This window comes from Cottoperca gobio, chromosome 15 (assembly GCF_900634415.1).
Source record: "Cottoperca gobio chromosome 15, fCotGob3.1, whole genome shotgun sequence".
Lineage (NCBI taxonomy): Eukaryota > Metazoa > Chordata > Actinopteri > Perciformes > Bovichtidae > Cottoperca > Cottoperca gobio.
In genome coordinates this window covers 20,311,439-20,338,294 of record NC_041369.1, presented here as the reverse complement: position 1 = coordinate 20,338,294, position 26,856 = coordinate 20,311,439, and the positions used below count along the sequence as shown (strand labels likewise).

At 43.6% G+C, this 26,856-nt stretch overlaps 1 protein-coding gene across 12 annotated transcripts in view; it reads right to left on the bottom strand.

Moving 5' to 3' along the window:
* Positions 1-1,803: 1,803 nt before the first annotated feature.
* Positions 1,804-26,856, bottom strand: part of LOC115019699 (mitogen-activated protein kinase kinase kinase kinase 3-like) — a 36,762-nt gene continuing 11,709 nt past the window's right edge. Inside the window, exons 2-36 of one of the 12 annotated variants that reach the window (XM_029449198.1) lie at positions 26,084-26,141; positions 25,534-25,624; positions 25,316-25,380; positions 25,171-25,226; positions 24,562-24,609; positions 24,106-24,148; positions 23,775-23,847; positions 23,164-23,295; positions 22,950-23,012; positions 22,737-22,818; positions 22,145-22,261; positions 21,632-21,706; positions 20,094-20,172; positions 19,880-19,938; positions 17,943-18,005; positions 15,969-16,021; positions 15,573-15,611; positions 14,191-14,265; positions 12,173-12,224; positions 11,704-12,082; positions 10,437-10,549; positions 10,244-10,285; positions 9,860-9,944; positions 9,678-9,757; positions 9,459-9,519; positions 9,243-9,360; positions 9,053-9,111; positions 8,860-8,963; positions 8,558-8,729; positions 8,383-8,451; positions 8,201-8,293; positions 8,016-8,086; positions 7,369-7,424; positions 6,694-6,747; positions 1,804-6,033 (exon numbers count right to left, since the gene is read on the bottom strand). In XM_029449198.1, coding sequence (XP_029305058.1) covers positions 5,946-6,033; positions 6,694-6,747; positions 7,369-7,424; positions 8,016-8,086; positions 8,201-8,293; positions 8,383-8,451; positions 8,558-8,729; positions 8,860-8,963; positions 9,053-9,111; positions 9,243-9,360; positions 9,459-9,519; positions 9,678-9,757; positions 9,860-9,944; positions 10,244-10,285; positions 10,437-10,549; positions 11,704-12,082; positions 12,173-12,224; positions 14,191-14,265; positions 15,573-15,611; positions 15,969-16,021; positions 17,943-18,005; positions 19,880-19,938; positions 20,094-20,172; positions 21,632-21,706; positions 22,145-22,261; positions 22,737-22,818; positions 22,950-23,012; positions 23,164-23,295; positions 23,775-23,847; positions 24,106-24,148; positions 24,562-24,609; positions 25,171-25,226; positions 25,316-25,380; positions 25,534-25,624; positions 26,084-26,141 — 2,967 coding nt within the window. In that variant the 3' untranslated portion in view covers positions 1,804-5,945. The remainder of the gene's footprint in view (positions 6,034-6,693; positions 6,748-7,368; positions 7,425-8,015; positions 8,087-8,200; positions 8,294-8,382; positions 8,452-8,557; positions 8,730-8,859; positions 8,964-9,052; positions 9,112-9,242; positions 9,361-9,458; positions 9,520-9,677; positions 9,758-9,859; positions 9,945-10,243; positions 10,286-10,436; positions 10,550-11,703; positions 12,083-12,172; positions 12,225-14,190; positions 14,266-15,572; positions 15,612-15,968; positions 16,022-17,942; positions 18,006-19,879; positions 19,939-20,093; positions 20,173-21,631; positions 21,707-22,144; positions 22,262-22,736; positions 22,819-22,949; positions 23,013-23,163; positions 23,296-23,774; positions 23,848-24,105; positions 24,149-24,561; positions 24,610-25,170; positions 25,227-25,315; positions 25,381-25,533; positions 25,625-26,083; positions 26,142-26,856) is intronic. The other 11 variants (XM_029449199.1, XM_029449207.1, XM_029449208.1 and 8 more) reach the window with 11 other exon arrangements.

Sequence of the window (26,856 nt, the reverse complement as noted above, 5' to 3'; positions counted from 1 at the left end):
AATTCTTCTTTCTTGAACCCCTCACTTACAAAGCATTTTCATCATAATTTATAACCATGGTGGTTATAAAAGACCAAATGAATTATGAATTTGAATTATGCATCTATGAACTTAGAACATTACACTTCTGCATTGACCATTAAATAAGGAAGCTTAAGGTAAGTGCCACTTCTCCAAGGCAGTGGTTCTCAAACCTTAACCACTTAACCAATAAAAAAAACCAGAGGGGGGGGAGCTCCGGTGCGGGTGCAGTCGCTTTACTACCACTTCCCGTCGTTGCACAGGGATAATCTTGACACCATTACATTCGCAATGCCTCAAGATGGGGGGCAGGACTTGGTTTCAAGTGTTTACGACCTTTCCTAACCCAACCCTAACCCTGTTGGTCACAACAGAAGGGGACGCTGTGAGAGCAAACCAGCTGTTGCAGCCAGGAGCTGTCCACCCCTACCCCAACACAGACACCCAGGCTGCCTCCAAGGACTTTGCAACCTCCCTCCCCCCCATCATCTCCATGGATAATGCAACACCCCTCCCCCCCACCATCATCACCACAGATCAGGTGAGCAGAGAGCTGAAGAGACTGCGTCCCAGTAAAGCAGCTGGCCCGGACGGAGTGTGTCCAAGGATGCTAAAGGCCTGTTCTGCTGAACTCGGGGAGCCCCTTCAGTGTATGTTCAACCTGAGCTTGCGGCTGGGGAGGGTCCCAGTTCTCTGGAAGACTTCATGTCTCATCCCTGTCCCCAAAAAGAAACACCCTAGGGAACCAGATGACTTCCGGCCGGTTGCACTGACTTCACACATGATGAAGACCATGGAGCGGCTGTTGCTCCATCACCTCAGACCCCCGGTCCACCATGCACAAGATCCTCTGCAGTTCACATACCAGGCGAAGGGGGGCGTGGATGACTCCATCCTCTATCTGCTACACAGGGCTTACTCTCATCTGGACAAGGGGCGTGGCGCGGTGAGAATTGTTTTTTGATTTCTCCAGCGCCTTTAACACCATCCAGCCCCCGCTCCTGAGAGACAAGCTGACAGAGATGAGGGAGGACTCCCATCTGGTGAGATGGATCACGGACTACTTCACAGAGAGACCACAGGACGTCAGGCTGAAAGGCTGCACGTCCGACACTGTGGTCAGCAGCACTGGAGCGCCACAGGGGACCGTACCCTCCCCTGTCTTGTTCACCCTCTACACCTCTGACTTCCAGCACGACTCTGAGCTCTGCCACGTGCAGAAATACTCAGATGACTCTGTGATCGTCGGCTGTGTCAGGAATGGACAAGAGGGGGAGTACATGAGCCTGGTGGAGGACTTTGTGAGGTGGTCCAAGTCGAACCATCTGCAGCTGAACAGACCAAGGAGATGGTGGTGGATTTCCAAAGGATCAGGCCATCGAGGGGGTCGACGTGGAGGTGGTCAGGTCCTACAAATATCTGGGCCCGCAGCTGGACAATTGTTGTACGTCATGTTTTAAGCTACTGGATGCCTGAATTTCCCTCGGGATAAATAAAGTATCTATCTATTAGCCGGACATATTTTCAGATCAACAGACTTCATCCTAAACACCTCCCCAAGTAACCCTAGCACCTAACCCTGACGCCCCTTTACTACCACTTCCCGTCGTTGCACAGGGATAATATTGAAAATGGGGGGGGCAAGACTTGGTTTCAAGTGTTTACGACCTTTCCTAAATCAAATGTTTAGCTCTAGTGACACTAGAACGTGTTAGTGACACCAGCGCAGCTGTGACATGTACACATGTGTTGAACTCAGAAACAACCACAAGACACCAAATGTTTGAGTTCCTTCTTTTTAATGTGTTAACCTGTCATCTCATAAATCTGTTACACTTCTGAAACAAAATATAGGCAATTATACAGTATGTAAAACAAACCCATTTTTATCTTACACTATGTACATTTCATAACGTGTGCATCGCATTATGAAAACAAAAGACAAATGTGATGTAAGAGACAGAACAGAGGAAACTTATCGTGTGTTTATTGGGAGGAGACCTGGGATCAAACGGCTTTATATAACTCCATAACTCATCGGCGTTTACTTTAATCTGCTTGGAGCTGCAGATACCGTGGATTGGGATTACTACGAGAGCCAGAAAGAACCGGCAAACCCCCACGGAAACTATCTTAATGCCAATTTAATGTTTTATTCTGTGACATTTCAGCACAAGGGAACCATGTTGGCACCTGCTTCAGGGGATTATGGATTACACTTGACAGCAGAAATGAAAACACACTTTAGTTATTGTGCAAAGGAGACAGTTCCCCCTCAAAATTATAATCTATGAATCCCACAGAGAGATTTTAGGGAATTGCTTGTAAGTTTTAAATAATCAATACATACTTTCCAGGATTTTAGATGTGCTGCTGTCACACAGGTTGAGTTTTGAGCTTGAGATGATTAAAATCAAAGTATTTGGGTATTTTAGGAAACAACGAAAAGAGTAGTTTACAGCAGAATCTCTCGTTCACTTCGTCTTCACGTGTTTTTGTAACTTGCATTGATTTCTCAACTTCGGATCATTTACATGCATCAACGAAGACATGTGAACGAGCGTCTCAGAGAACATGTTTTGTTGAACGCTAACCTTTAACGCTGTTCATGGCGGTCTCTGAATCATCTCGGACAAACCACCAGGCTTGAATGTAAAGTAATGTGCGATACATTTTCTCTCCAAAAACAAAATAATAATATGACGAGCCGGTAAGGAAGAAAGAAATCTTTCAAAACCCAATGAATTTAGCCTAAATATGAAAAGTGATTAAATATGCTTAAGTGATTGGCTGTGTCAGCGTGAGGCTATGGAGTATACTCGCTATCTTTTCGACACTGAACGAACAAATCGCTAAGAAAATATTTGTTAAATAACCTGATTGTGAGTAAAACTTGCTCGCAGCCCTGAAAATATGACACTTCTGTATTAACGGGTGTTGGCTTGATGCACATGTGTTAGCATGATCGCTCATCTGGGGGGGAGGGGGGGGGGCAGCGATTCACCTCCAAGGCATTTCAAAAAACAATGCTACTAAAACGACTGTAATATGCTGTAATGCAAATATCTCACACGGAGAATGAATCAACCCCAGCTGTGACATTTAGACAGATTTCATCTACTTCACGGCTGATTTGTGTCGTCTTATGAAGGACACAACCAAAACTTACTACATGGAGATTAAGTATGCCGTCTTCATGTGATTCAGATTTGTTTTCCAGGTGCAAAGCAACACTTTGTGGTCATTCTTTCATGAAACGTGTGCACAGGTACTTATAATTGACGTCCTCACAGTGGATTCAAACTCTCAACACTTCACTGCACCACCGGTTGTTTGAGCTACTTTAACGCACCAGTTGGACTGAAGCGTCGGGAGCTGGAACCCAGTGAGAGGATCCGTTTGAACCCCATGAAAACGTTGTTAAATGGTTATTTAGAGACGTTGGTGTGACTCCGGTCGATGAACGTTTGCAGGAGGAACACGCCGCCATGTTGGTAAAGTGACAAAAACAAAAAGTTGGGATTATGACATATGGACTTTCTGAGACGTGGAAGGAAAGCTTTAACAGGAAGCCGGTACGTCACCTGCACATGGCGACGTGTCACCGTAGTAACATTCAGTGACGCATCATTACAGAGCTGAAATGATGTCATCCATTAAGAGTCAGTTTAGTTGCTCCAGAAATGTTAAAATGTTAAAATGTTATCAAGTTCTTTACGTATTTCCCAAATTAAATTCAGAGACAATCACGTCTCTTGATCTGATGAAGTCGCTAGATGCTCTGTGCGAGGAGCATTTGCTAATTGTTCCTGTCGTAGCTGGTTGGATAAGTTATATAAGATATTAATGCAAAAATGAACCCAAACGTTTCAGCTCTGTAAGATTTCAGGTTCAGCGAAGGCGTCTCAGTTAAACTAAGTGTTCACGTCCTCTAAAGCAACCTCTAGTCTCAGCTCGTACAGACGGGTACGGCCACATGTACACTCACAGTGCACATCTACATGCATGTAGTGATCTCTTATACAGATGTCGGCCTTTAAAAAAAGTCACAGCAATGAAGGCCGAAGTTAAAAACGTCTCCAAATATGAATAAAAAGACTAAAACATTTGGATTTACACAGAAGTTACATTTCTATGAGAAAGTCCATTTGGTTTTGGAGGCTAGCAGAACCATAAACTTTACAGTAAATGTGTTTAATCCAACTTAATCATGATCGTGTCCCATCTTAAAAACACTTTGTTGCATTTATTTGATCCTCTCGGGACGACCATATGGGAGGAACTGCTTATTCAAATTGTTCCATTGATTCAAAGTGAAATATACTTCAACTATTTGATGTAATTGTTTTAAGAACAGCTCATTGTACTTTTATATGGTGCAAGGTAATGATAGAAATAATGTTATATACACCAGGTCTGCTGGATAAATAGAAATCTTTCCTTCTGTGTAAATCCAGCTTTTAAAAATAATTGTTTTTTAATATTTCTCTTTTCAAAATGTCCTCGGGCAGAAACACAACTGTCACTTGTTAAAGACCAGATCTGTACATGAAGCACTTGTATGTGCATATTCTATGTCCACACACACACACACACACACACACACACACACATTATAAATGACGTCACATTTGTTTATCAAATACCTTTTTCTCTGTGCAAATTTGTAACACCAGTTGTTCGATATAACAAAACAAAAAGCAAAAAAACAAAAAAAAGCTTTCAGATTAAAACAGCATAAAAAAAAACAAAAAACTTAAATGAAAATAATGTGTAACATCCGTTGCCATGGCGAAGTTTGGTTGGTTGGTGACGCATGCGACATGAAAATGACCAATCAGTGCTGCTTCCTGTGTTTGCTCAGTTCAATCCTGAGCTCCAGATTCTAAGAGATATATCAGATTGCTGAAGCTGTCCACCTGAGGAGACCGAAGGGGTCTTTACTTCCTGACCCTCGTCACATGATCAGGGAACCAGGAAGGGAATTTACTGCCCCGACACTCCTCCTGCGCCCGTCTGTCTCTCCGTTTGTCTCCACAGTTGTACTGAGCAACTATACACACGCCTATCTACATGACCAGTCTTTTTAGTGTTCGTCTCTGTCAAAAAAATACTACATTTATATTTACAACAATTAAATAGAGGTCAATTAAGCACTTGTGTGGTGTGGTGACGGGTATCAGAACATTTGATGCAAGCGGAGGTGGCAAAGCTTTTATGTCAGTTTTCTCTTTTTGTTTTTATCCTTTTAAAACAAACAAACAATGAAACAGGAAAGCCATCCTGGTTGTTAAAGTTACATCATGCCACAATAAATAAAGGTGTAGTTTAAAAAAGAAAGAAAGAAAGAGGGAGACGGAGGAAAGGGCGATGAAGGAGAGAAACGTTTTCTGTGCAAGATGGCTCTTCTGTGAAGCTTTAGCGCAAGTAGCAGTAGTAGTAGTAGTAGTAGTAGTAGTATGTGTAGAACTAGTAGTAGAAGTAGTGTTGACGTCAGACTTCTGTGCTGGATGCGGTTTCCCCCAGTGAGCAGTATACAGGGAAAGGTGGGATGGTATCAGGAAGCATTCTGGGTTCAAGTTGCTCGACTAAGGTGCAGATTCCCCCGGCTATCTCAACCCCAGCTGGCCTCAGACCTGCAGTTTTTAAACCCTCGCCCCGTCAGAAACTCCTCCACAACCCGCTGCCCTACTACAACACGCTTAACTAATACACATGTAACACTGCGGTGCATTTCAAACGTCTGCGACTGGGAATCCACATCTGCACCCATGAACGGCACATCTCCCCGTTACACATGGAGGTTGGGTGGGTAGCGGTAAGGTTGGGCTGAGTGTGTCTCCCGGTTGCTCACTCCCTTGTTTGCATTAGTGGTAGGCGGTTTAGAGAGTGTGTTTATGCGTTTGTGTGTGTGTGTGTGTGTCTCAGTAGCTGTTTTCATGGCCTGCCAGGATGTAGAGGTTGCTGTGGGCTGTCGGGTTGTCTGTGGGCCTGCTCTCCAGCACCACCACCCTGCAAGACAAACACACACACACACACACACACACACACACACACACACACACACACGTTTAGTTGAGGGAAGGTAACAGAACAGCCCAGCCTCAGTAAAATAAAGTATGAACACATAGTGAAGGATTTATTGGAGCAAAATGTACAGACAGCAAGAAACCCACACAGAATTTGGTCCAAGCCTGTAAAAGCCATGTTATTTGGAAAAAGGCAGGAGAGGGAGAGGACTTAATCTGATACCAAACCCTTCACAGAAGTACACTTTGTTTACCCTCAGGAAAACTGTGAGCTGTTAATACTGTTGGAAGAGGGACCCGAAGGCTCACACCTTCACACATCCTAACCTCAGCTGCTTCCTAATTAGACAATAAAACACCAAAATGATCAAAGTTCAAAAGGTACATTAATATTTTCTGCAGGTTTTTACAAATCCCCGAAACAGAACTGACAGAACTTTAGTGCAACCTTTATTTTGTGATATTACTACTGTTATTGTTATTACTACTTGCAGCATCAGACCAGACAAAGATGATTTTGGTGCCTTGCTAAGTGTCCTCAGACACACTCTCTTCCCCTCACACAGTCCTAAAGCTCCCGATCAATGACTTCTTAAGCTGACCAATAGACCCGACAGAAAGAGGCAGTGAACAGTGAGTGTACCTGGGCAGAGTGAGGCCTCTGTCCTCAGCCTCTGGATTGCTACAGTTGGCACGTCTTCAGTGATAAGATATCAGAGAGGATGTTAACAGAGAACTAAAGCCGCGATTCCACCGCATGGTACGGCTCTACTCCACTCGCCTCATACAGTTTCCTTTTCCACTGCGGATAGTACCGCCCCAGTGTAGGCGGGGTGATCAGCTGTTCACCGCAGGGACGCACGCCGCTTTAAACCACCGTGTAAACGTGAGACTCGCTGAATCCTTTTATCGGGAACTAAACAAAGAAACGTCTTCACTTTGTCGAGGCAAAAGTTTTCCTGCTGTCATTTTGGGTTTTTTTTGCAAAAAGTTGAGTGAAAAAGAAAAACAACGCTTTTGATGGTAGCTTGCAATTAAAAAACGAAGGTTTTGTGCAGGATGTCCCGTGACGCGCTACTGACGATTCTCTCTGACCAATCACTGGTCTGCAGTGTTTTAACACCTTTAAGGATAGGACGCTTGGAACCTCGGCTGAGGTGGCACTAAAGTACCAGGCACTATCACTAGTGGAAAACCGAAAACGAGTCATACCATGCAGTGGAAACGTGGCCTTAGTGTGTGTGTGTGTGTGTGTGTGTGTGTGTGTGTGTGTAATGTCTATGAAGTGAGGAGGTGTGTATGTGTTGTGTGTTCTCACCTGTCTGATCCCAGTAGTCTGAAGATGCGTGTGCTGTCAGAGATCTCCTGGGTGATCTGAGAAGTATATTTGGAATAGATAGAGAGGTCAGAGCTCGCCAGGAGAAACCAGTCAAACTGTCCCAATGCAGGAAGCCAACTAAAAGTATTGAATAGGGAAGTATCGTGATGAAAACAGGGAATTTAGGCTTCATTTGCTATTGTGCGGGTCTGAAAAAGTACCTATACCGTTAATTCACTAACATTTTAAAGGGATAGTTTGGATGTAGCAGAGTAATACGCTATATTTAGAATATTTTCTAATTACGTTTGGGATTAGCCTCGTCCACAGCAGTACATTGCTTTGCTTTCGGGCAGGAACTCCTGTCTGTGATTCCAAACTGGGGGCTGTACCTCAAACTGTACCTCATACAGCTTCCAAAAATCCAAACTATCCCTTTAAGGAACTGAGCAGATGCAACAATTGTAATCGACATCCCCATTATAGTCTGAGATGAAATAACATCCTGTCATGATGCCTGGAAGTGAACCGTCATACACGGTCTACAGGTCACCTCTACTGTGCAGTTCTTCTTAAAACGGAAGCACACACACACACACACACACACACACACACACACACACACACACACACGGTATTACTCTCACCTCATTGGTCTTGAAACTGCGTCCCTGCATGCCATGCCTCCAGAAGGCCAGTACACTGTCTTGGAGACAAACTGCAAAGAAACAGAAACATTAACAAGACAGACCGACATCTTGCTCTCAACACATGTCAGCAGTTATATTTTTGTGATTTTAAATATACAAGCGTGGCTTTCTTCCTCTTCTACCTGTGGATTCAATCTGGAAGTTGAAGGTGAGCTCGGCTGATAACTTCCTGCTGGATTTCAACCTGCCCTGGAGGTTCACTATCTTTATACACCCTGTGGACAGAGACGGAGAGACGGGGAAGTTACAATCCTGCTAAATCCATTGCAAAAAACCTGAACGTACGTGTAGAAATGCTACTCACTGTCGAGGCAGACTAGGATAGTGTCTCTCTCCAGCTGCGTGACGTGGATCACACACGTCTGTGGCGTGTCTGCAGAGAGAAAGACGAGGGCACAGTTTCACTTTGGCCTCCGCGCTGCAGAACAAATCAAGCGTCGTTAGTGTGACGTAACGAGAACTGGTCACGCTGGTCTCACCTGCTTCTGTGAACCAGGAGGAGGTAGAGTTGGGGTTGACGGTGCCGAAGCGGACCACCTGGTTGAGCTCGGTGCCTTTACTGACCGCCACACAGATCAGAGGGAACGTGTGCTCCGGGACCACCAACATCTCAAACACCTCCAACGGACACGGCAACGGGAAGTCGATGTTCTGTCGAGTAGATGCAGAGACAGCAGGTAAGAAAGGAGAAGGGTCTTTGTACTCTAAGAGTTGTGCAATAACATGAGCCGCAGGAGAAGTTTAGGAAACACACATGAGGCTTTAAAGAGCAGAAACTGACCTTGATGAGCATAAACTTCTGCATGGACTCCACCCACTCCAGCAGCATGACACTCGACTGAAAGGCTCCACACAGGTACTTATGGCCTGTGTACGGGTTACGCACTGCGTGGAAACAAAACCTGGTGTCAGTAACTTAAGAGTTTTCTATCTTAGTCCCAAAATATACAAAGACCTCTTTCACTAAAACTCACCGACGCAGCACTTTTGGCACCCTTTAGTGTCTGGAATTTTATTGGACACTGCAAACTTCCTATAAAACAGACAAAGAAAGAAGTCAGAGGATTCAAAGAGACAGATGTTCTTTTCATTATTTTATAATAATGCTAAAGACCGATTCATAGACACTTTGATCATCTGCTGATCAGTGTGACCTCCTGTTACCTGGGAATCATCTTATCAGGCAGCTTGTGTGTGGGAATGGCTACTGGTAACTTCTGTAACTGTCTGGCCTGTTCGAACAGACCGCTCAGACTGTGGGAGTACAGCTGAGAGGCTTTTCCTGGAAGGGAATAAGAAAAGGTAAATAATAAATAAAGTTGACTTCATAAACCAGGTGTAAGAGAAGATCAACCATCACGCAGACATGTTCCAGCTCACCAGATATGGAGAGAAGACAACTGTTCATGACATATAACCAGGTGCAGCGCCGAGGAAAGAGCTGCAGACAGATACAATGCAGAGAGAGGGTGAAGAAAACACAACACACACATCGTACAAGACGTGACCACTGGGAAGCATCATCTCTCCGTAAACTGTACAAACCAAAATATAACCATACACTTCTAATATCTGTAAATGTAGGATCTCAAGTTTCACCTGTTCCATGGAAGTCTCATGCAGCTCATTAAGGTTTAATGTGTAGATCCCCTCTTCAGCGCCGAATATCAAATACTGGTCTGAAACACACACACACACACACACACGTTACGACACTGAACGTTCCTTAAAAGGGTCACGGGGGGTTTCATTCGGGCTGTATCTGTTGTCCTGTGGGTTACCTCTGGTGTCGGGGTTGATCCAGGAGGTGGCGCAGTGGATCTTCAGAGGACAGCCGTTGAACACCTTGGAGAAACACGCACCCATCTGCGAACGGGGGAGGAGAAGAAGAAACGCAACGCAAGTGATAAACTCAGATCATTGGTCGACTTTTCTGATGTTTCTCCTCCTCTGACCTCATAGAGCCGGACACGATATAAGTAACTGATCAGCTTGCTGTAGTAAACCAACTGAACATGATGTAAAGCAACAGAGATGTGCAGCAGGTGATTCACTATTCTTTATATCCTTGCAAAGTGGATTTATTTGTCAAATGTAAACTTCTGTTCCCCTGTCCCGCTCACAATGACTGTTTTCTACACGAGAGCAGAAAGACTTTTACTTACATGGACTTTGGGTGTAGGAGGAAGACCATTACTGATTGGCTTCTAGGACAGACAGATAAACACACACACCGACACGCACATAAAGTCAGTCATCGATGCATTATGAAGGATCCTGGTAACACACTGTTTGCCTCAGAGGAACTTCCTCAAAGACCTCTGGAGGTCTCTGAGCCAAAGAGCAAAGTCTGCTTACCGGGACGTCCTTCTTGTCCTTCCGTACGGGGACACTAGGGGGCATGGTGGACTGTCTGTCTGCTGGACTCTCCCTCTCTCCCCCGTGTGGAGGAGCCGTGTTCAGCCCATTACCTACAACACACACACAACTCAATGCGTGAAAGACAAACAGAGACAGAGTGGATGTGTGCACGGCTCAGAGAAGCTTTACTGTATGTGAATAAGCTGCAGAACACAGTCCACTCACACGGACACGCTTCACACATGTTGCTGGGTTCAATGAGTACAATCTAAATGTGCAGGACTGGAGACACAGAGGAGTTCAACTGAAACAGCAACACACAAACTACTGGGAGCAGAGAGGGAGGGAATGAGGAAGCAGGCGAGCAGGAAGAATACAGAGGATCAAATATAGTGACGAGCGAAGGAAGGTGTTAATGCACCACATACAACCTGCTGGATAAAGGTCAACGCTGCAATAGTGACTGGGGGGTTCACTGCCACTCACAAGCTGATACAATATTAAGACTTTCTTTTAGTAGCTATGGTCAACAACATGTCCTGTGATGATTGGGAGAACAACAGTCACACACACACACACACACACACACACACATATATGCAGACACACAGGACTATTCTACCATAGCTGCATATTTCAAACCTCTGCTCATTATTTAGTTGCTTTTATAAAATTACATTTTCTTTTAATAAATATATAAAATTAAATATATTTTAGTATAATTAAATCACTGTAGGAAAAGCATAAGGAAATATACACAATACTACAATTACATTGTTTTGTATTTTCCTTCAGAAGTATCCTTATAAAGTTGGAACTAAAGTTTCTATTTATGTTCAACTCAGAAGTAAGTGTCATTGTTTTAGAGCGAGTCTCTTTGTGTAAAAGGTTTTGTGATGTTTGATTACTGCTCAACAGACATGTCATGTGTTGCATCACTGTTGCGTGTTGTTGCCTGAGCTCTGATCAGCCAGGACAATGTTTCCTCGTCTTCCTTCTTCCTCCTAGGAAGCGAGAGGAAGTGGTAGCAGACTGCTCGCTTTTCATTGATTGGATTAAATCCGACGATAAAAAAGGACAAACACTTATATTGAGCAGGAGCTGATGGACGGAAGGAACTACAAACAAAAGATTGAATAGTTATTAATGGACTCATGGGACAGACATTAGACTAGGAGGACTGACTGACGGGAGACCACACAACCAATCGAAGGGAACGACAGGGTCTGCGGACACTACCGATCTACCAAGAGGCTGCTCTTACTCTCTTCCTCTTCCTCTTTTTCCTGCTCCTCTTTCACCTCCTTCAGCACCTCCCACGCCTCCTCCAGCTCCTCCTCTGTGTGAGGCGTGTGGAGCCACTCCCAGAAATGCCTAAAGCTCCCATCATCCTCTGGGGCAGAGTTTTCGACGTCCGTGTGCTTCGGGCTCTCGTTACCTAGGCTACTGCGGCGGTGGGGCGGCAGCTTCGGGGGCGGGGGCCGCGGGGGGACGTTGGAGGCGGGCTTGGCGGGACTCGCCGTCTCTGGGACTGGACAGCGTTTGATGGTCCCTCCCCCTCCGCCGTCGTCCTCGCTGTGTGATTGGCTATCGTCATGTTTTAGCTGCTGCTGCGGTTGTTGGGACGAGCAGAGCGACTTGGGCTGAAGGGAAACACACGGACGGACAAAGAGTCAACTCATTTCTCAAGAACACACACACACACACACACCTCACTTTGTCAGATTAATTACCTTGGGAGGGAGGGGAGGTGGGACCTTTGGCCTCATGATAGTGCTCGATTTACTAGAGGATGACAAGAGGACGTTTTAGATTCTACTGACAAAACACATGAAATATGCTAAAAAATGACATTTATTACAAGAAAGAGTAACACTGAACACACTATACAATCATTACCATCCTACCACTGAGGCTATGATTCAACTTGACATTTTAAAGCAGTTTTCTCATCACAGATCATAGATATATACATCCGTATTTATTCTGAAAGTCCTTCTTTAAACTGTTCTTTGGATCACAATACAAAACAAATACAATCTGCTTTTAAAAAGACTCAATAAAAGGACGTGGAATAAATTACTGTTGAAACTTGATGTATTATTTTCAGTGATCAGTTAAAAGAAACCCTGAAGTGACAAGTATAACCATAGCCCGACACTACTCTACTACAGATCTTTAAGGAGCATGAATAAAGTCTCTGAGCATAGCGTTACAGCCCGTGTTGCTTACAGAACCCCGAAACTTCAAATAGCTTATTATACAGCATGCTAAATATGCGTATTCGTACCCATCTTTGTTAAACAGAACAATACACTTAACTCCAGAGCAGCACTATATTCGCAGAGACTTTATCCACGTTGCCTCGTTGACTGCAGACGTATTGATCTACTTGTTAATGTCTGACAGGCAAAGAACCAATCAGAGCACACGAATCCAAACAGACAAATACTGGGGGCCAATCACAGTGAGCGCACAAACAGCAACGCTAATAACAATGAGTCCCAGTGATTCAGTTGAATGGCGGTTAACAGATTTACGGCTTTCTACCCCCTTAGTGTCAACTTTACCAGTGAAAGCGTATCAGTAACTGGCAGAGTTCACACATCCAGGGCTGCGACAGATACAAGGTTTAAACACTGTAGTGGGAAGTGTGGCATGGTTGTGGGCGGCGAATAACAAAGAACCTCCTTTAGGAGAGCGTGTAGGGGAGCACCTCAGGGTGCAGAAAATAGGGGAAGCTGCCAAAAAAAAGCATCTAAAAAAAGCATCAGGTTTGTAACACAATGTACAACACTGCAACACAGACATGGAGAAAAAGTGATTTTGTGAAGGGAACTTTTGTTTTTAAAATGCTACTTAGTGAAAGCACACCTGTACACCTCAAATGATCTATTTCTGAAGTGATAAGACTTCAGTTCATTCAACATGTTTATAGTGAGAGCTTCTTTATGTTCTGTGGGAACATAAGGATGATTCCACTTTACATTCTTTCTATGTTTGCAATCACTGGACCGTGTGTGTGTGTGTGTGTGTGTGTGTGCTAAGTAACCGAGGCCTTTCTGACTGCAGTGGAAAATATATGGCTAGAAAGAACGTTCTAGTCCGCCGCAGACATTTGGCTTCGACACAATGAGGGATGAGGCTGGACGCCAAATATACAGTTTTATAGAGGCACACACACACACACACACACCCACACACCAAGGAGGCGCACAGATGGCGATGCAAGTTGAAAACAAGACAACAGCAAATAAGACGTCAAGGTCCCGAGGATCCGTTCTCTAAGCTCGGATCTACACACACGCCTCCATTTTCATGCATCGGAGCAGCTAACAATCCGTTAAAAGATATAAGTATACGACGTGCCAGAATTGTAATGTGTAGCTGGGTTAGCATGTAGCTAATGTGCTCTTTAATGCTGCGGTGTTTAGACTTGGCTAACGTTATTCACTGCCCCCGTGTGTCTATGGAAGTCACGTGTAGAAATAACAGAAATATAAACGTGCTATATGCACAGCCAGGTTTTAGGGTTAGGGTTACTGTTAGTAGCTTTTAAACGTCACACAAGTAACGGCACAGGAAACACACACAAACACAGGTGGCATATGTGGCGTGATGGTGGGGTGTGCTGCATAGAAATGCGTTGATGAAACTGTGGCAAAGACGGGAAGCCTTCCCCCTCGTCTCTAGGGATGGGGAGACGAGGAGGGAGAGGCTTCCAGTTCTACGACTGGGGGAGAAAACTTACTGAGTGTGAGTTTCATCATCATCTGCACCATCCTCATCCTCATCATCATCATCCCCTAAGTGTGCCACATGGCCCCTGGGAGAGGAGGTGAAAATAGGAGCAGGGTGGGTAAGAAAGAAGAAAGGGAAGGGTGGGAGGAAGAGAACAGAAATAGAGGGTTGAGGCAGGGAGGGCATAGGGAGAGATTAAGGGAGCAAGCAAAGGAGGTAGGATGACAACAGGAGGAGGAGGAGGAAGAAGGAGGGACAGGGGAGGGAGATCTGAGTGAAGCTTCATCCACAAACTACCTCTAACCCTTGAACCCTGCGCAGATCTGAAAGGACGGAACAGATCCAAACAGAGAAGAAGAATCCACATCCGCCGACTAAATCAATACATCGGTGGATGATTATTCCCACAGACCCGAACAACCAGGAACCACTCGACTCTCAACTGTTTAAACCTGCACGGTCCTTACAGATCGACACGCCCCTGTACACAGTAGACTCATAACAATGTAACTGCAATTTATATCCTGTAAACTGTCAAACATACAGCTCATTATTTGAAACTGGCTCACATTTCATGAGAACATTGAACAGTGTTTGGTCATTTGCCGTTTTAATTAACTTTTCATTATTGTGGAGTTCATGGAAAGTAAATGTACTAACAAATTTACACCATGTAGCTAAAACATACCAGTTCCATGTCACATACAGTAAACTCATCGATTTCTCGTATTTAGGATACAGAACGATTTAAAACACTACTTCTATACATTAAAACAAACCATGAACTGACTGCTTTACAGGAGATGTAATGATAGAACCTCAGAGCCCTGTTATCTTCTACTACTTCTGTCCACCAAAGAGCCAAACAGCCTTACAGAATATGCTACTTTTCATTTATCTGCATCATACATGTACAACATAGATTCAGCAGACCATGGCTTTTACAGAATGAGGATTTGCAGCACATTCGTCGGATCAGATCGTCTCACAGAAAATAGCAAAGCATGGAAATTATCTTTTATCTTTGGGGCAAGAAAAATGTTTCCACAGACTAAAATTGCTAAAAGACACCCACTGCAGATTTGGCTGGAAAACTGTATATAGACGCGTGTGTGTGTGTGTGTGTGTGTGTGTGTGTGTGTGTGTGTGTGTGTGCCATGCTCTGCAGGAAGCTCCTATGAAGCACAGCCTTCTCCTGATGACATCAAAGCGTGAAGCAAGCCGCAGAGGGAAAATAAAACCCAGAAGAATCCTGCGAGCAGTGACAGCCTGAAGTCATTACAGCAGCGTTAGTTGCGTGTGATTGGCCCGATTAGTCCTGCCGTTAACAATGATTGGCTGACGAGTGGGCGTGGTTAGAACACCAGCAGATCAAGAAGGGGTTTGACTTACCTCTGCTTCAGCTCCTCCTCCACAGATTTGAGAAGACTCCTGTTTGAGAGACAAATGAGAGAAAGAGTCACTCGAGAATCTAAATGCTTGAGAAATCATTTGCCCTGATGTGAAGCTGAGCGTTGTGCCTGCGAAGCACACTGGAAAGCAGAACGCTCACACGGCGTACAGAACATCCCTCAAGCTGCAATTATGAATAAATCATCAAACCTACAGAAATCTCATATTCTGTCTCTCCCTGTTAGTCCACAACCTCCCCCCAGAGGTTGTGGACTAACTGCAACTGTAAGATGAAAGAATAGGGGGGGGGGGGGAAGTGACGCACCGGAGAGATGAAGGCGTAGACACAGGAAGGGAATAGACATCATGGAGAAAGACAGCAAGAGACGGACTTACTTGTTTCCTCCCAGAAGACTTGGTGAATCGTGTCCGTAGTCCAACTGCAAGTCCTACAAGACAAACAAATTACATTACAACTGTGACGTAATACGTTGTAACTTGCTCATTGAAGCGTGTGCTGCAGGCGATTTATCCAGGGACATAAACAGGGCTGAAGATCTCGGCCAAGTGCCAAAACAAATCCCATTGAATTAGTGACTACAACCGAAACCCAGTTTAATAGTGAGCGTACTGCAGGGCCTGCTACTGTAGTGACCCTGGTGATACTATCTCCAGTGAAACAGTTCACCCCAAGTTCATTTCATAACCACAGACACACACACACACACACACGTAAACAGTGGCTAACTCTGTGTGTAGAGACTCTTGCTGAGTTCACATTGTGGCATATATATATATATATATATATATATATATATATATATATATATATATATATATATATATATATATATATATATATATATATATATATATATATATATATATATATATATATATTATATATATATATATGTGGCAGGTTGACGCATGTACCTGCAGTTGTCCTGCTCGATATGTGCTTAGTTGGTCCAACACAAAAGTTGGCTTTAAACCTGTTTCTCTCGACTGTTTTTGGCTTGTAATGCCTTGCAATGAAGCAACGTCTACCTATGACCTGTCATCACAAGTTAAAAGGGAAGGAAAAGCTAGAGCTACCAGATTGTATCAGCTGGAGCTGCACAGTGAATGCACTAGTGGTGACCTGCTTAGTCACGGTGCTCCTTTTGGAAGTAGCACTTAGTTAAATAGTTCAACGTCTTAGAGCAGCAGGTTAGACGAAGGAAAACACACATGCAGTTCTTGGTTTTGAAATGGCGGAGAGAGAGAAAAAAAAAACAGCATCCTTCAAACTCTTGAGATGTTTATCTCCTGCAGGAGCACCATATGCAGAACTTCAGCATGCAGAGTTGTGCAGGGACCTGCTGTGCCTACTATGATCTGACAATAGCTGTTCTGTGGAGTCCTCATAAACGTTTAAGGACCCCTACAATTGAAGTGAGTCATGTTAGAAAAGTGTTTTTTTTTCTAAAGCCGAATGAAAGACGACAAGCAGCACAGGCTTTACGTCCTTCTCTCTCAACCGAGTGAAGGTTTCACATCCTATTACTTGAAGCCACAATGTGAATGCAGCATTGTGTCACGAAAACATCTTTTCAAAGAGGTAATGACATAACGTAACCAGCATGCAGAGGGACACACACATACTGCAGACGTACAGACAAACACCAACATCGTACAGAAACACACACACACACAAGAAAAAAAAAAGAAAATGGCCTCGGCGCTCTGGTCAACTACAGGATGTAAGAGAACAGAGAAGCAGTGACGTACGGACGAGAGACACATTCTGTAGAGAGAGAAATACCATTTGAAATAAAGCAGAAGGTTAAAAGTGTGAATGCTTGTAGTTATTTTGTATTTAAAAGTTGTGAGTAGGAATGCCTGTGTTAAAGCATATGTGTACTGCATCGTGACCTCTGACCTTCATCTCTCTCTGTGTGTGTGTGTGTGTGTGTGTTAGATTTACAATTTGGTTTGACTGATTGTAATGTTTGTGTGAATGTGTGGCGTATAAATGTAAACAAAAAGAACAACAACATCACTGAGGACTCTTATCACCGTGACAACAACAACACCAGTTAGTGACGGCGAAAGCCAAGGCTGGAACGAGAAGAAGAAAGTGAACAGCAACAGATGGACGCACCAGAATACATGGAAGAAAACTGAGAAGCAACAAAGATACAGGTTGGACATGAAGCAGCCAAAACAATCAGACTACAACTAAAAAGGAGGAATATGGAGATGGCAAGACGGATATATTATATATAAAAAAGAAAAGGTTAAAGAAATGAAGACGGAAAAGATAAAAGGCCAATGTAGGTGGAGAGGGAGAGGCCGAGAGAGAGGGACGGATAGAAAGAGTACTACCAGATTAGATCTCGCGGTATAGTAGAGCTCCTCAACACAGTCCAGATAGGGCTCAGATTCACACTGGTCAGCAAGACAGAGCGAGAGAGACCTCAGTTAATACATTAACCTGGACTGATGGAGGGAACGGGGGGGGGGGGGGGGGGGGGGGAGGGGAGGGGAGGGGAGGGGGGAACGGAGACACAGATGCAAGAGAGACGATGAGAGATGGAAAATGGATTAAGGCCAAAATGGGCTCTGAAGTCAGCAAAAGAGAGAAGGGGGGAGATATTAATCTGAGGAGAAGAGGGAATCAATGGAGGTACAGGTTGAGCGAGGGAGTGAACCCATGTAGGAGACGTTAATAAATGACTTTAATATACAATTGGTGCCACGTGACGCCTACGTGTAGCTTCCTTCGGTGAACAAATGAGACAATTAGTAGCCTCCGTCTCATTCCAGTCGTATTCCTTTTAATTAAGACCACATGCTACCTTAATCCAGGATCCTGAGTGTTGCTATGGGTGTGTTTGTATTCTGCAGGGTTCTCACAGCTTAAGGCAAATTCAATTTAAGACTCCAAATTAAAGACACATTTTCTCTGCTATCTGGATCTGCGTGACGTTAATGAGAGAGGCATGTGGTAGATTATGAAAACAAATACAAAAAGTAGATTCAAACTATTGTTCGGAGATTTTACAATGCGATGTTAATAGAAAATGGTTCTTAAAATCCCACTTCCCATGTTTCTTTTCTTTTATATTGTTTTAAAACGAGACAGATTAATGCATTTGTTGCACCAGAAGACATGCTGAACCATCTGCCAGAGTCTCTTTTGAGCAAAGCTGCTGCTTACCAGCATTTATGTTATCAATAATATACAACATATTAATGTGGTAATGATTTATTGATTTTAAAATGCTATATATATATATATATATATATATATATATATATATAGCACTGTTATGCAATGGACAGATCTTGTGGAAGGTTAACAGCCACACTGTGTTATTAGATTACTGTCAAGGAGAGAAACCGGAAGACGAATGTCACAAAGACCTCCACGCGCAGCTGTGCTTCATAACACGGCTCTACATTGACGGACGAATAGATTTAAGACGACTTGAAGGGAAGAGGAAAGTAGGAGTTTGTGGAGAAAGTGCAAAGGACGGACAGAAGGAGAGGGAGTGAGGGAGCGGAGGACTTTAACATGACGCTGTGATGGCGCATGAACCCTGCACCGTCCCATTTGTCCACAAGCAAACACTCCTTTTCAGCAGAACCAGCTTTAGCTTCTACACAATCGACTCAGCAAGCAAACATTACACATTACATTCTTTTTTTACCAAAACGTACAAACTAAATGAACCATTTTCTGTCTAAAAATAAAGCAAGGATACAATATCTGTCCACGCTGGTTAATAAGGAGACTGTGTAGAAATAAAGCTAATAGAAGCAGCACTTCGCAGCTCTCGTTGTGTCCACCATGCCGGAGACAGAAGTTGGACAGTAACTCTTTTGGCGGCAGAAGATGTTGTTGTTCTCCTCGGTCACGTCGTCCAGTATTTTCCTGAAGCGTTCCACAACATCCCTGCAGTACATTCTGAGTCTATCCAAGTGTCTCCTGCGACTGTGAGCCCCCTCTGGGCATCTAAGCCCCCTCGCACTACCCCTAAAGGCAATCCCAGACACTCTGATCTCTATCAATCTGATTCACTTTTGAACCACAGCGTAGATCAGCACATCCTGACTTAAAGTGCTTCATCTTTTAAACCACCAGAGTGAATGTGGAGGGGCTCCATGTTTGCTTTAACACAGATTGACAACAACATGGATTGCTTGGGGTGCTTCCTGTGAGTAGGTGAGGATCAGCCATGCTGGTGCTGGTGAAGTGACAACCACACACACACACACACACACACACTCACAAACATATGCCACAGCTCATAACTCACCGGTTCATGATGAGGTTCTGTCTCCTTTCTCAATGGAGGATCAAACTTCACTTGACCAACTGAGAGACATAAAGTGAGCGGGGTAAAACAGAGAGGAGCAGCGTGAGGTTGGACAATACTGAATATGCAGAGAGTCAGAAAGTTCTGCTCACATTTGCGTTTTTGTTTTTATTGTAAATGCATTTGTCCACGTCGAATTTGAACATGAACTCACAGTTGATCTCTGACAGCGTCTTTCCCTCCCTTGCGCTCCTGCTGGTGGAACGAATACGGTGAGGGACAGAGACCGGAGACTATCAGGAAAGAGAAAGACACACACACACACACAGTCAGATATATGTTCAAAGAATATACACAGTTTGGTAGTTAACAAGGTAATTGAGAAGATTACAATAGGCTTTAAAAAAACAAAACAATAACCCCTCTGCTATTTCCTGTGTGTGGGATTTGATGACACAGCAAAACAGCCGGCCGCACTCTGCAACCAGACAACCAAAACATAGCAACACAGTTGACGGAAAACACAACCCTTCCCTGGCAACAACATGAGCAACTGTCCTCATGATTCCCTGTAAGAGACTCTCTCTACATGTCATGCTGGAGGATATTCTGAGTCCTACCGTGCAACGCAGTCCTTTGATCACACATGTTTTAACGTAGGTGACCCAGGTGGGAAACAGCTGATCCCAACAGTCTTGGCATCACAGTGATACTGCATAAAAGTATTCCAAATCTACTAGACTTCATGTCTTCAGTATTTATTCTTAAGATTCAAACAACACAGCAACCTCAAAGCATGCCTGTAAAAGCACTGGAAGGAGACAAACCAAAGACATTTGTAGCACAGAGCCACTAAAAGATGCATCAATTTAAAACCACCTTCATAACGTTCATCATCATAACACACAAGTCATGGTTAGTAGAACCCGTAATGGCAACGGTAGATGAAGATGGCTTCCATAACGGACACATTCAAACCTCTTCAAAAAGCTTCCTGCACCCTGTATTGAGAGTTTGATGTATTTAAATCAAAGCTGGATAAAACGATCCTTAACGTCTATTTTAAAAAAAGGTGCTTGGGGTAACAGATGGGAACCCTTTAACAACGTCCCACTGATGTTCAAATATAAAGTCAGGTTTTTATTCACCAAGAGGAACCAGACCTCTCGAGCACTGAAGGGGACACACCTATTTTTGATTGCAAATACAATTTGACCCGGACGTCGGTTTAAATGCATTACGCTAAAGGGTGCGATGTTGCGATCGCACTTTGGTAGCCATCTTCATGAACTGAGCCATTTCCTTATCGGCGAGCCGCCACCACAGAACGAGAATGAAATAAGTTGACATTTAGTGATCTGCTGGGGTTTCGCCAAAAGGGCGATAATGTTGTCATGGAAGTGAGCAGAGATGTTTTTAGTGCGAACTGACGCTTTAATATTTCATCTCCTTTTGGTCATTTTACTAGAGACAATCTTGTGATTATATAAAAATAACTACACCAGCTGATGCAACAGAAATGTGCTCGCTGGCATGTTGAACTAATTACGCGGCCGTCATTGTGACCATCAGCCGTCTGATAATTACATGCCAATGCCAGTTTCCATGACAGCGCCAGGAGACACTGAATTGAATGGAAATCCGCTTTTCTATTCATTCAGTTCTGTGGTCCTCCTCCAAGAGAAACAACAACCGACAGTATCGTTTGTGTTAGAAGGACATCACTGCAGACACCGCAGCTCAAACTGGTACCTTCCTACGGGCTGCAAAACGGGGTGCGCGTCGAGCGCCGGGGCTTATGGGTAGGAAATGACCCCTGTACTTAAACTGAGGAGGAGGGAGAAGGTCGGGGTAGGAGACAAGAAGACAGGAGGAAATAAGGAAGGGATAAAGAAAGAGAAGAGAAAGGAGAAGTGCTACAAGGAGGAAGAGAAGAGGAAAGAGGAAGAAGAAGAGCAGGAGGAAGGAAGGAGAAGATAAAAGCCAAGAAAAGTGAAATGGGAAACAAAGAGGATCAAAGACCACGGAGAAGGAAAGGAAAGGAAAGAGGGGGGAGGACAAAGAGCAGAGAGATGAGTCACTTGTGCTGGAAAGAAGAGAGACTGAGGTTGAGGAGGGTGGATGGTGGAGGATGAAGAAGGAATTTAATGTAGGAGAGGAGAGGGCACGATTTGAAGAGGAGGAAAAGAAGCGACATAATCACCTGTCTGCAAGCTTTATGACACTTTTGTTTTGAAATCAAAGCCAGGGAAGGTCAAAGGTTACCTCTGGTTCAGGGTCGTCGTCATCAAAGTCATTGAAGGTGCTGTGGTCGGGGTTGTTGGATTTGTCCAGCAGTTCTATTGCCAGCGTCCTGCTGAGCGGCTGGGACACAAAAGGATGCTGGAAGGCAGCGAAGAGAGGAAGAGCCGTGTTAAAAATCACTTTTTGTCCGTCTGACCAATAATTCAATAACATAAAAGGTACTAAAGTATTCTGGCGCGAGGCGCTGTGACACAAGTTTGGTGTTTTGCTTAGACAAATGACTTATATGGCTGTTTATCAGAGGTGTCATCCAGGAGATTAAAATGCAATCTATTGGCTGGTCCCTTTAATAGATGACTAATCGCTGTCGCACGGGCGAGAATGAATTAAAAAGCCAACACCCTGTGATTAAATATTATGTCTGGCTACAGTTGTTTACATCTTGCTCAGTTTATGTAATACACATTAAAGTTGTTTCTACCAGAAGCACTCACTATTATATAAGAACAAGTCGTCTTGGAAGTTGTTGAGCACTGTTGCCTTTCATGCTTTTGTAGAGTGTTCATACTTAATAAATAACAGTACAGCTGGGATATGTTATTTTGTTGCTCACCTGCAGCAGTTTCTCAGCTGTGGGCCTCTTCTTCGTGTTCTTGGTGAGGGCTAGTTTGACAAAATGGTGGAAGTTATTTGTCCTGTAGAGAGAGAGAGACGGGAAGACGTAGAGAAAAACAGAAAGGGTTAATCTTTCGGTCTTGTAACAAGCGAGGCACAGATTTCATATTAAACAGACACGTGGGGGAGAATGGACAGTGTGGTCTCTTACCACTTGACTTTATCTTTCAATTTAGGAGGCTGGAAATTACTCTTTGTCATTAGGAAGAGAGCCCTGCGGAGAAAGAGAGACAAAGATCAAACCTCAAGTGTTTACAGCACTGATACATAACGGGGAAAGAGAATCAAACCACGCAGTTATAACGATAAGATTCACATCTACCGCTCATCACAACCCAACACAGGTCTCACACACACACACACACCTCATGGGGTGCAGGTCAAACATGGGTGGCTGTAGTTCAGCCAGCTCTATTGCAGTTATGCCCACCGCCCAGATATCACAGAGCTGGTTGTAACCTCCTTTCCTCTCTACTGCTGCTACCTCTGGAGCCATCCTATGGAGAGGGAGTTCATGGGAAACACAAGAAATGAGGGAGAGAATAGGAGTAAAATATGGGCTAATTTGACCAAACAAGGTTAATTAAAACAGCGACACACATGAACAACATTTGTCTACAGTTTTTCTCTCTAGCAGCAGCGCTGAGGGGCCCCACCATGACCCTGATTCTGCTTTTCATTTCAGGTTTGTTAAGGTTTTGTTAACAGGGAATAGTCTGAGTCTCCCATCAGCTGATGCAATAAATACATGCAGAAATGCAACGTGCAGAAAACACATTGTGGTAAATTCCTGCTGCATGACCTAATGGACAAATTCCTTCATACTGCCTGACGTAAGGGACTTTATTGAATTCCCCAACTGACCGATGGCCTTTAGCATGCAGAAGGAAGTTGGATATTATACATTTGCCCCACTTGCATGCATAATCATACGCAGTATCAAGGGAGCTGATGGAGGAAAACAAGCACAACTCACCAGTATGGAGTTCCAATGAACGACTTCCTCTTGGCTAGAGTTGCTGTGATCTGGGCCGATACACCAAAGTCAGCTATGGAGAGACAAAGAGAGAGGAATAAGAAAGAGGAGAATAACAGAGGGGCAGGAGTGACACAAATAAAAAGGGAGAAATAGAAGGAATGTGTTGAGGTTGTAATAAAAAAAAGAAGAGAAGCGAAATGATTATACGAAGGGGGGGACAGGAGAGACAGCGGAGTGAGAGAAGGAAACCAAGTCAGTGAATGAGGCCATTAAAGTTCAGTCTTTTGAAGCAGAAGGTAATTGCAGAGGCTTTGCGTGTTCCACTCACCTAGTTTAACATAGCCGTTGTCTGTCAGGAGGATGTTTGCTCCCTGTCAAAGACAAACACGCCACACACACACACACACACACACATCAGGATCCAAAACAAGATTTCACACTTCAGGTCAATTCAGATTCAGAGGTGCAGTCAGCAGTGCAAGTGTGTTTTATCATCGATCCATGCAGCCTGCAGCCGAATGAATCAATCATCATCTTCCCCTCGACACATCAGCTTTGTCTCCACAATAATCATTTTGAAACTAAATGCATGTGCTTTTACTTTACATTAATGATAATTAACAGATCTGCCGTCACTTCACTTCACATACATGTGGTGGACAAAAAGAGTTCTGAGGCTGTGGAGATTTTATCCACCTTTCAAACAGGAAGTCACACCTGACATGGACATTGTCTTAAGAATGTAAAGTTGATGCATATTCCACACAGTTTTCTCCAAACTCACCTTAATGTCTCTGTGCATTTTGCCTTTATTGTGTAGGTAGTATAAACCCTGTAAGCAGAATCACACAGCAGCTGCTGTTATTGGCACTTGCAGAAAAAAGGAAACAGTCATGTGATCAAAATAACAACAGGTCACTAAATAAACAGAACGGAGCTCAAGGAAATATTTTGATCTTTTTCATCAGAAGCAAATGTTGGTTTAATGAAAATCAGATGTTTGGTTGGCAGCAGCGACATCATCTGCGTCTCTGACAGACGATTGGCTCCAGTGCAAAACACTTTGCAGAGTTTCCTCTGGGATTTTATGTTATGTAAGTTTACTTTTAATTTATGTTTCAATTTGAGTGGAAAATGTGATATTTTCCCTTAAAACATAAAAAAGTTTTAAAAATTGAATTTCCTGAATAGTTCAAGGTAGCCGAGTTCATTGACACACAGACACGTCTCACTCAACAGAGTAATGCAAACATGTTAACGTGAAGCTCAATGAACAGTTAATCCAGCTAATCAGAGGACCCATCTCCCAAAATATGGCCCTTCCCTTTGTTTACTCCCCCTCTAGTATTAAAAACAATAACTACACAGACAATAAATATACTGTATACGATACCTGCAGGGTCTCCCGTGACATGTAGGCTATCTGTGACTCTGACAGAGGCCCGGTTACTGGAGGAGAGACAGACGGGATGAAATTGCAGAGAGAATAAACGATCAACATCAAAATGTGTGTGTGTGTGTGTGCATGTTGTTCTTACCATGATAGATATCCTGCAGAGAACCTCCTCCACAGTACTCCATACTGATCCATAACTTATCTCTCCTGCACGCACACAGAGAACAATGTGTCAGCTCATCTTTCCCCTCATTCATTTGCCTTTTACTCACACAGACACAGACACAGACACAGACACAGACACAGACACACAAACTCCACATCTCTACATAATATATGATATTGCGCACACACACTTACCGGAGATAACTGCCAAAATAGGCTACGATGTTGGAGTGTTTACAGTCCTTCATCATTATAATCTCCTGCTGGACGACAGCAAAGTCCTCACCTGGAGTGAAACACGTGTACACACACACAAACACATTATTATTATTATAGTGATAATCTACAATCTTACAAAAGGAACAGAAGAGAGGAGAAGTGGGTTTGTTCATCAATTTGTGTTTTGTCATCGTGTGTGTGTTTCATTGTTTTAGATTCCACACTTGAAGAACTTAATTATTTAGCAACAGTGTGAGGTCTTCTTGTACCTTCTGATGCGTTTTTTTGTTTTACATTTTCCTTTATTAAATGGAGGAGTGGAGGGACAGGAGTGTGGAAACCAGGAGCTGAGTGTGGAAAAGGAGTCTTAGGAAGGAAAAAAGCTAAATAAAAAAGATGTTAAGAGGACTGCAGAGAGGAAAAGAGGAGAATGGAGGATGATTGAGAGAAAGGTTGATATAGGGTCAGAGAGATATAGCAGCGTAAAGGGAGATAAATGAATATAAAGAAAGATGAGATAACTCACCCGGTTCCAGTTTGATGACTTTGATAGCAGCCAGCTCTCCCGTGTTTACATTACGAGCCTAAAGAAGGCAAAGAAAGACAGTGAGTCATTGAAGTATAGAAAACCGGTTTATCCTTCACGTGATGATTAGGAAATATATGCACAATGCAATGTGAGGTCGCCCGGCAACACACTTTGTGTCAGATACACATATTCCTACTGTGTATTTCTGTTCACAACTGTCATGGAGGATACAAATCATTCAGATGTGATAACCTTCAAGAGTTGTAAAATCCTGTCCACCAAGTAGTGTAAACTAGTTTCGACTCTTAGTGTAAACTAGTTTCGACTCTTAGTGTAAACTAGTTTCAACTTGTGATAGAAACTTTAGCTTCTCATAAGCCTTTAAAACATGTCCTCTCACCAACTTCTCCCACTGATGTATCCCCTAGCAGTAAAGGTCATATAGCTATGATGGAGACCTGTGATGCTGTGGGAAACGGTTGTACACTTTCTTCACAATCCCTCATCCTTTATTGTATCAACTAATGCATTTCTGTTTCTATTACATGCAGAATTTAATTTAATTTCTGTATCAGCAAGTACGCATAATTTACACAATTGAGAAGTTATCAGGTTTCCAAGTTTGGCTCTGATGACAACTTACGTACGTGATGCATTCAACACACACACACACACACACACACACAGCGTTTCCTGTATTCCTGAAAAGCTGATATTTGTCGAAAAGCAAGGCTTTTGCAGGATACTGAGGGTGATCGTCTATAAATAGT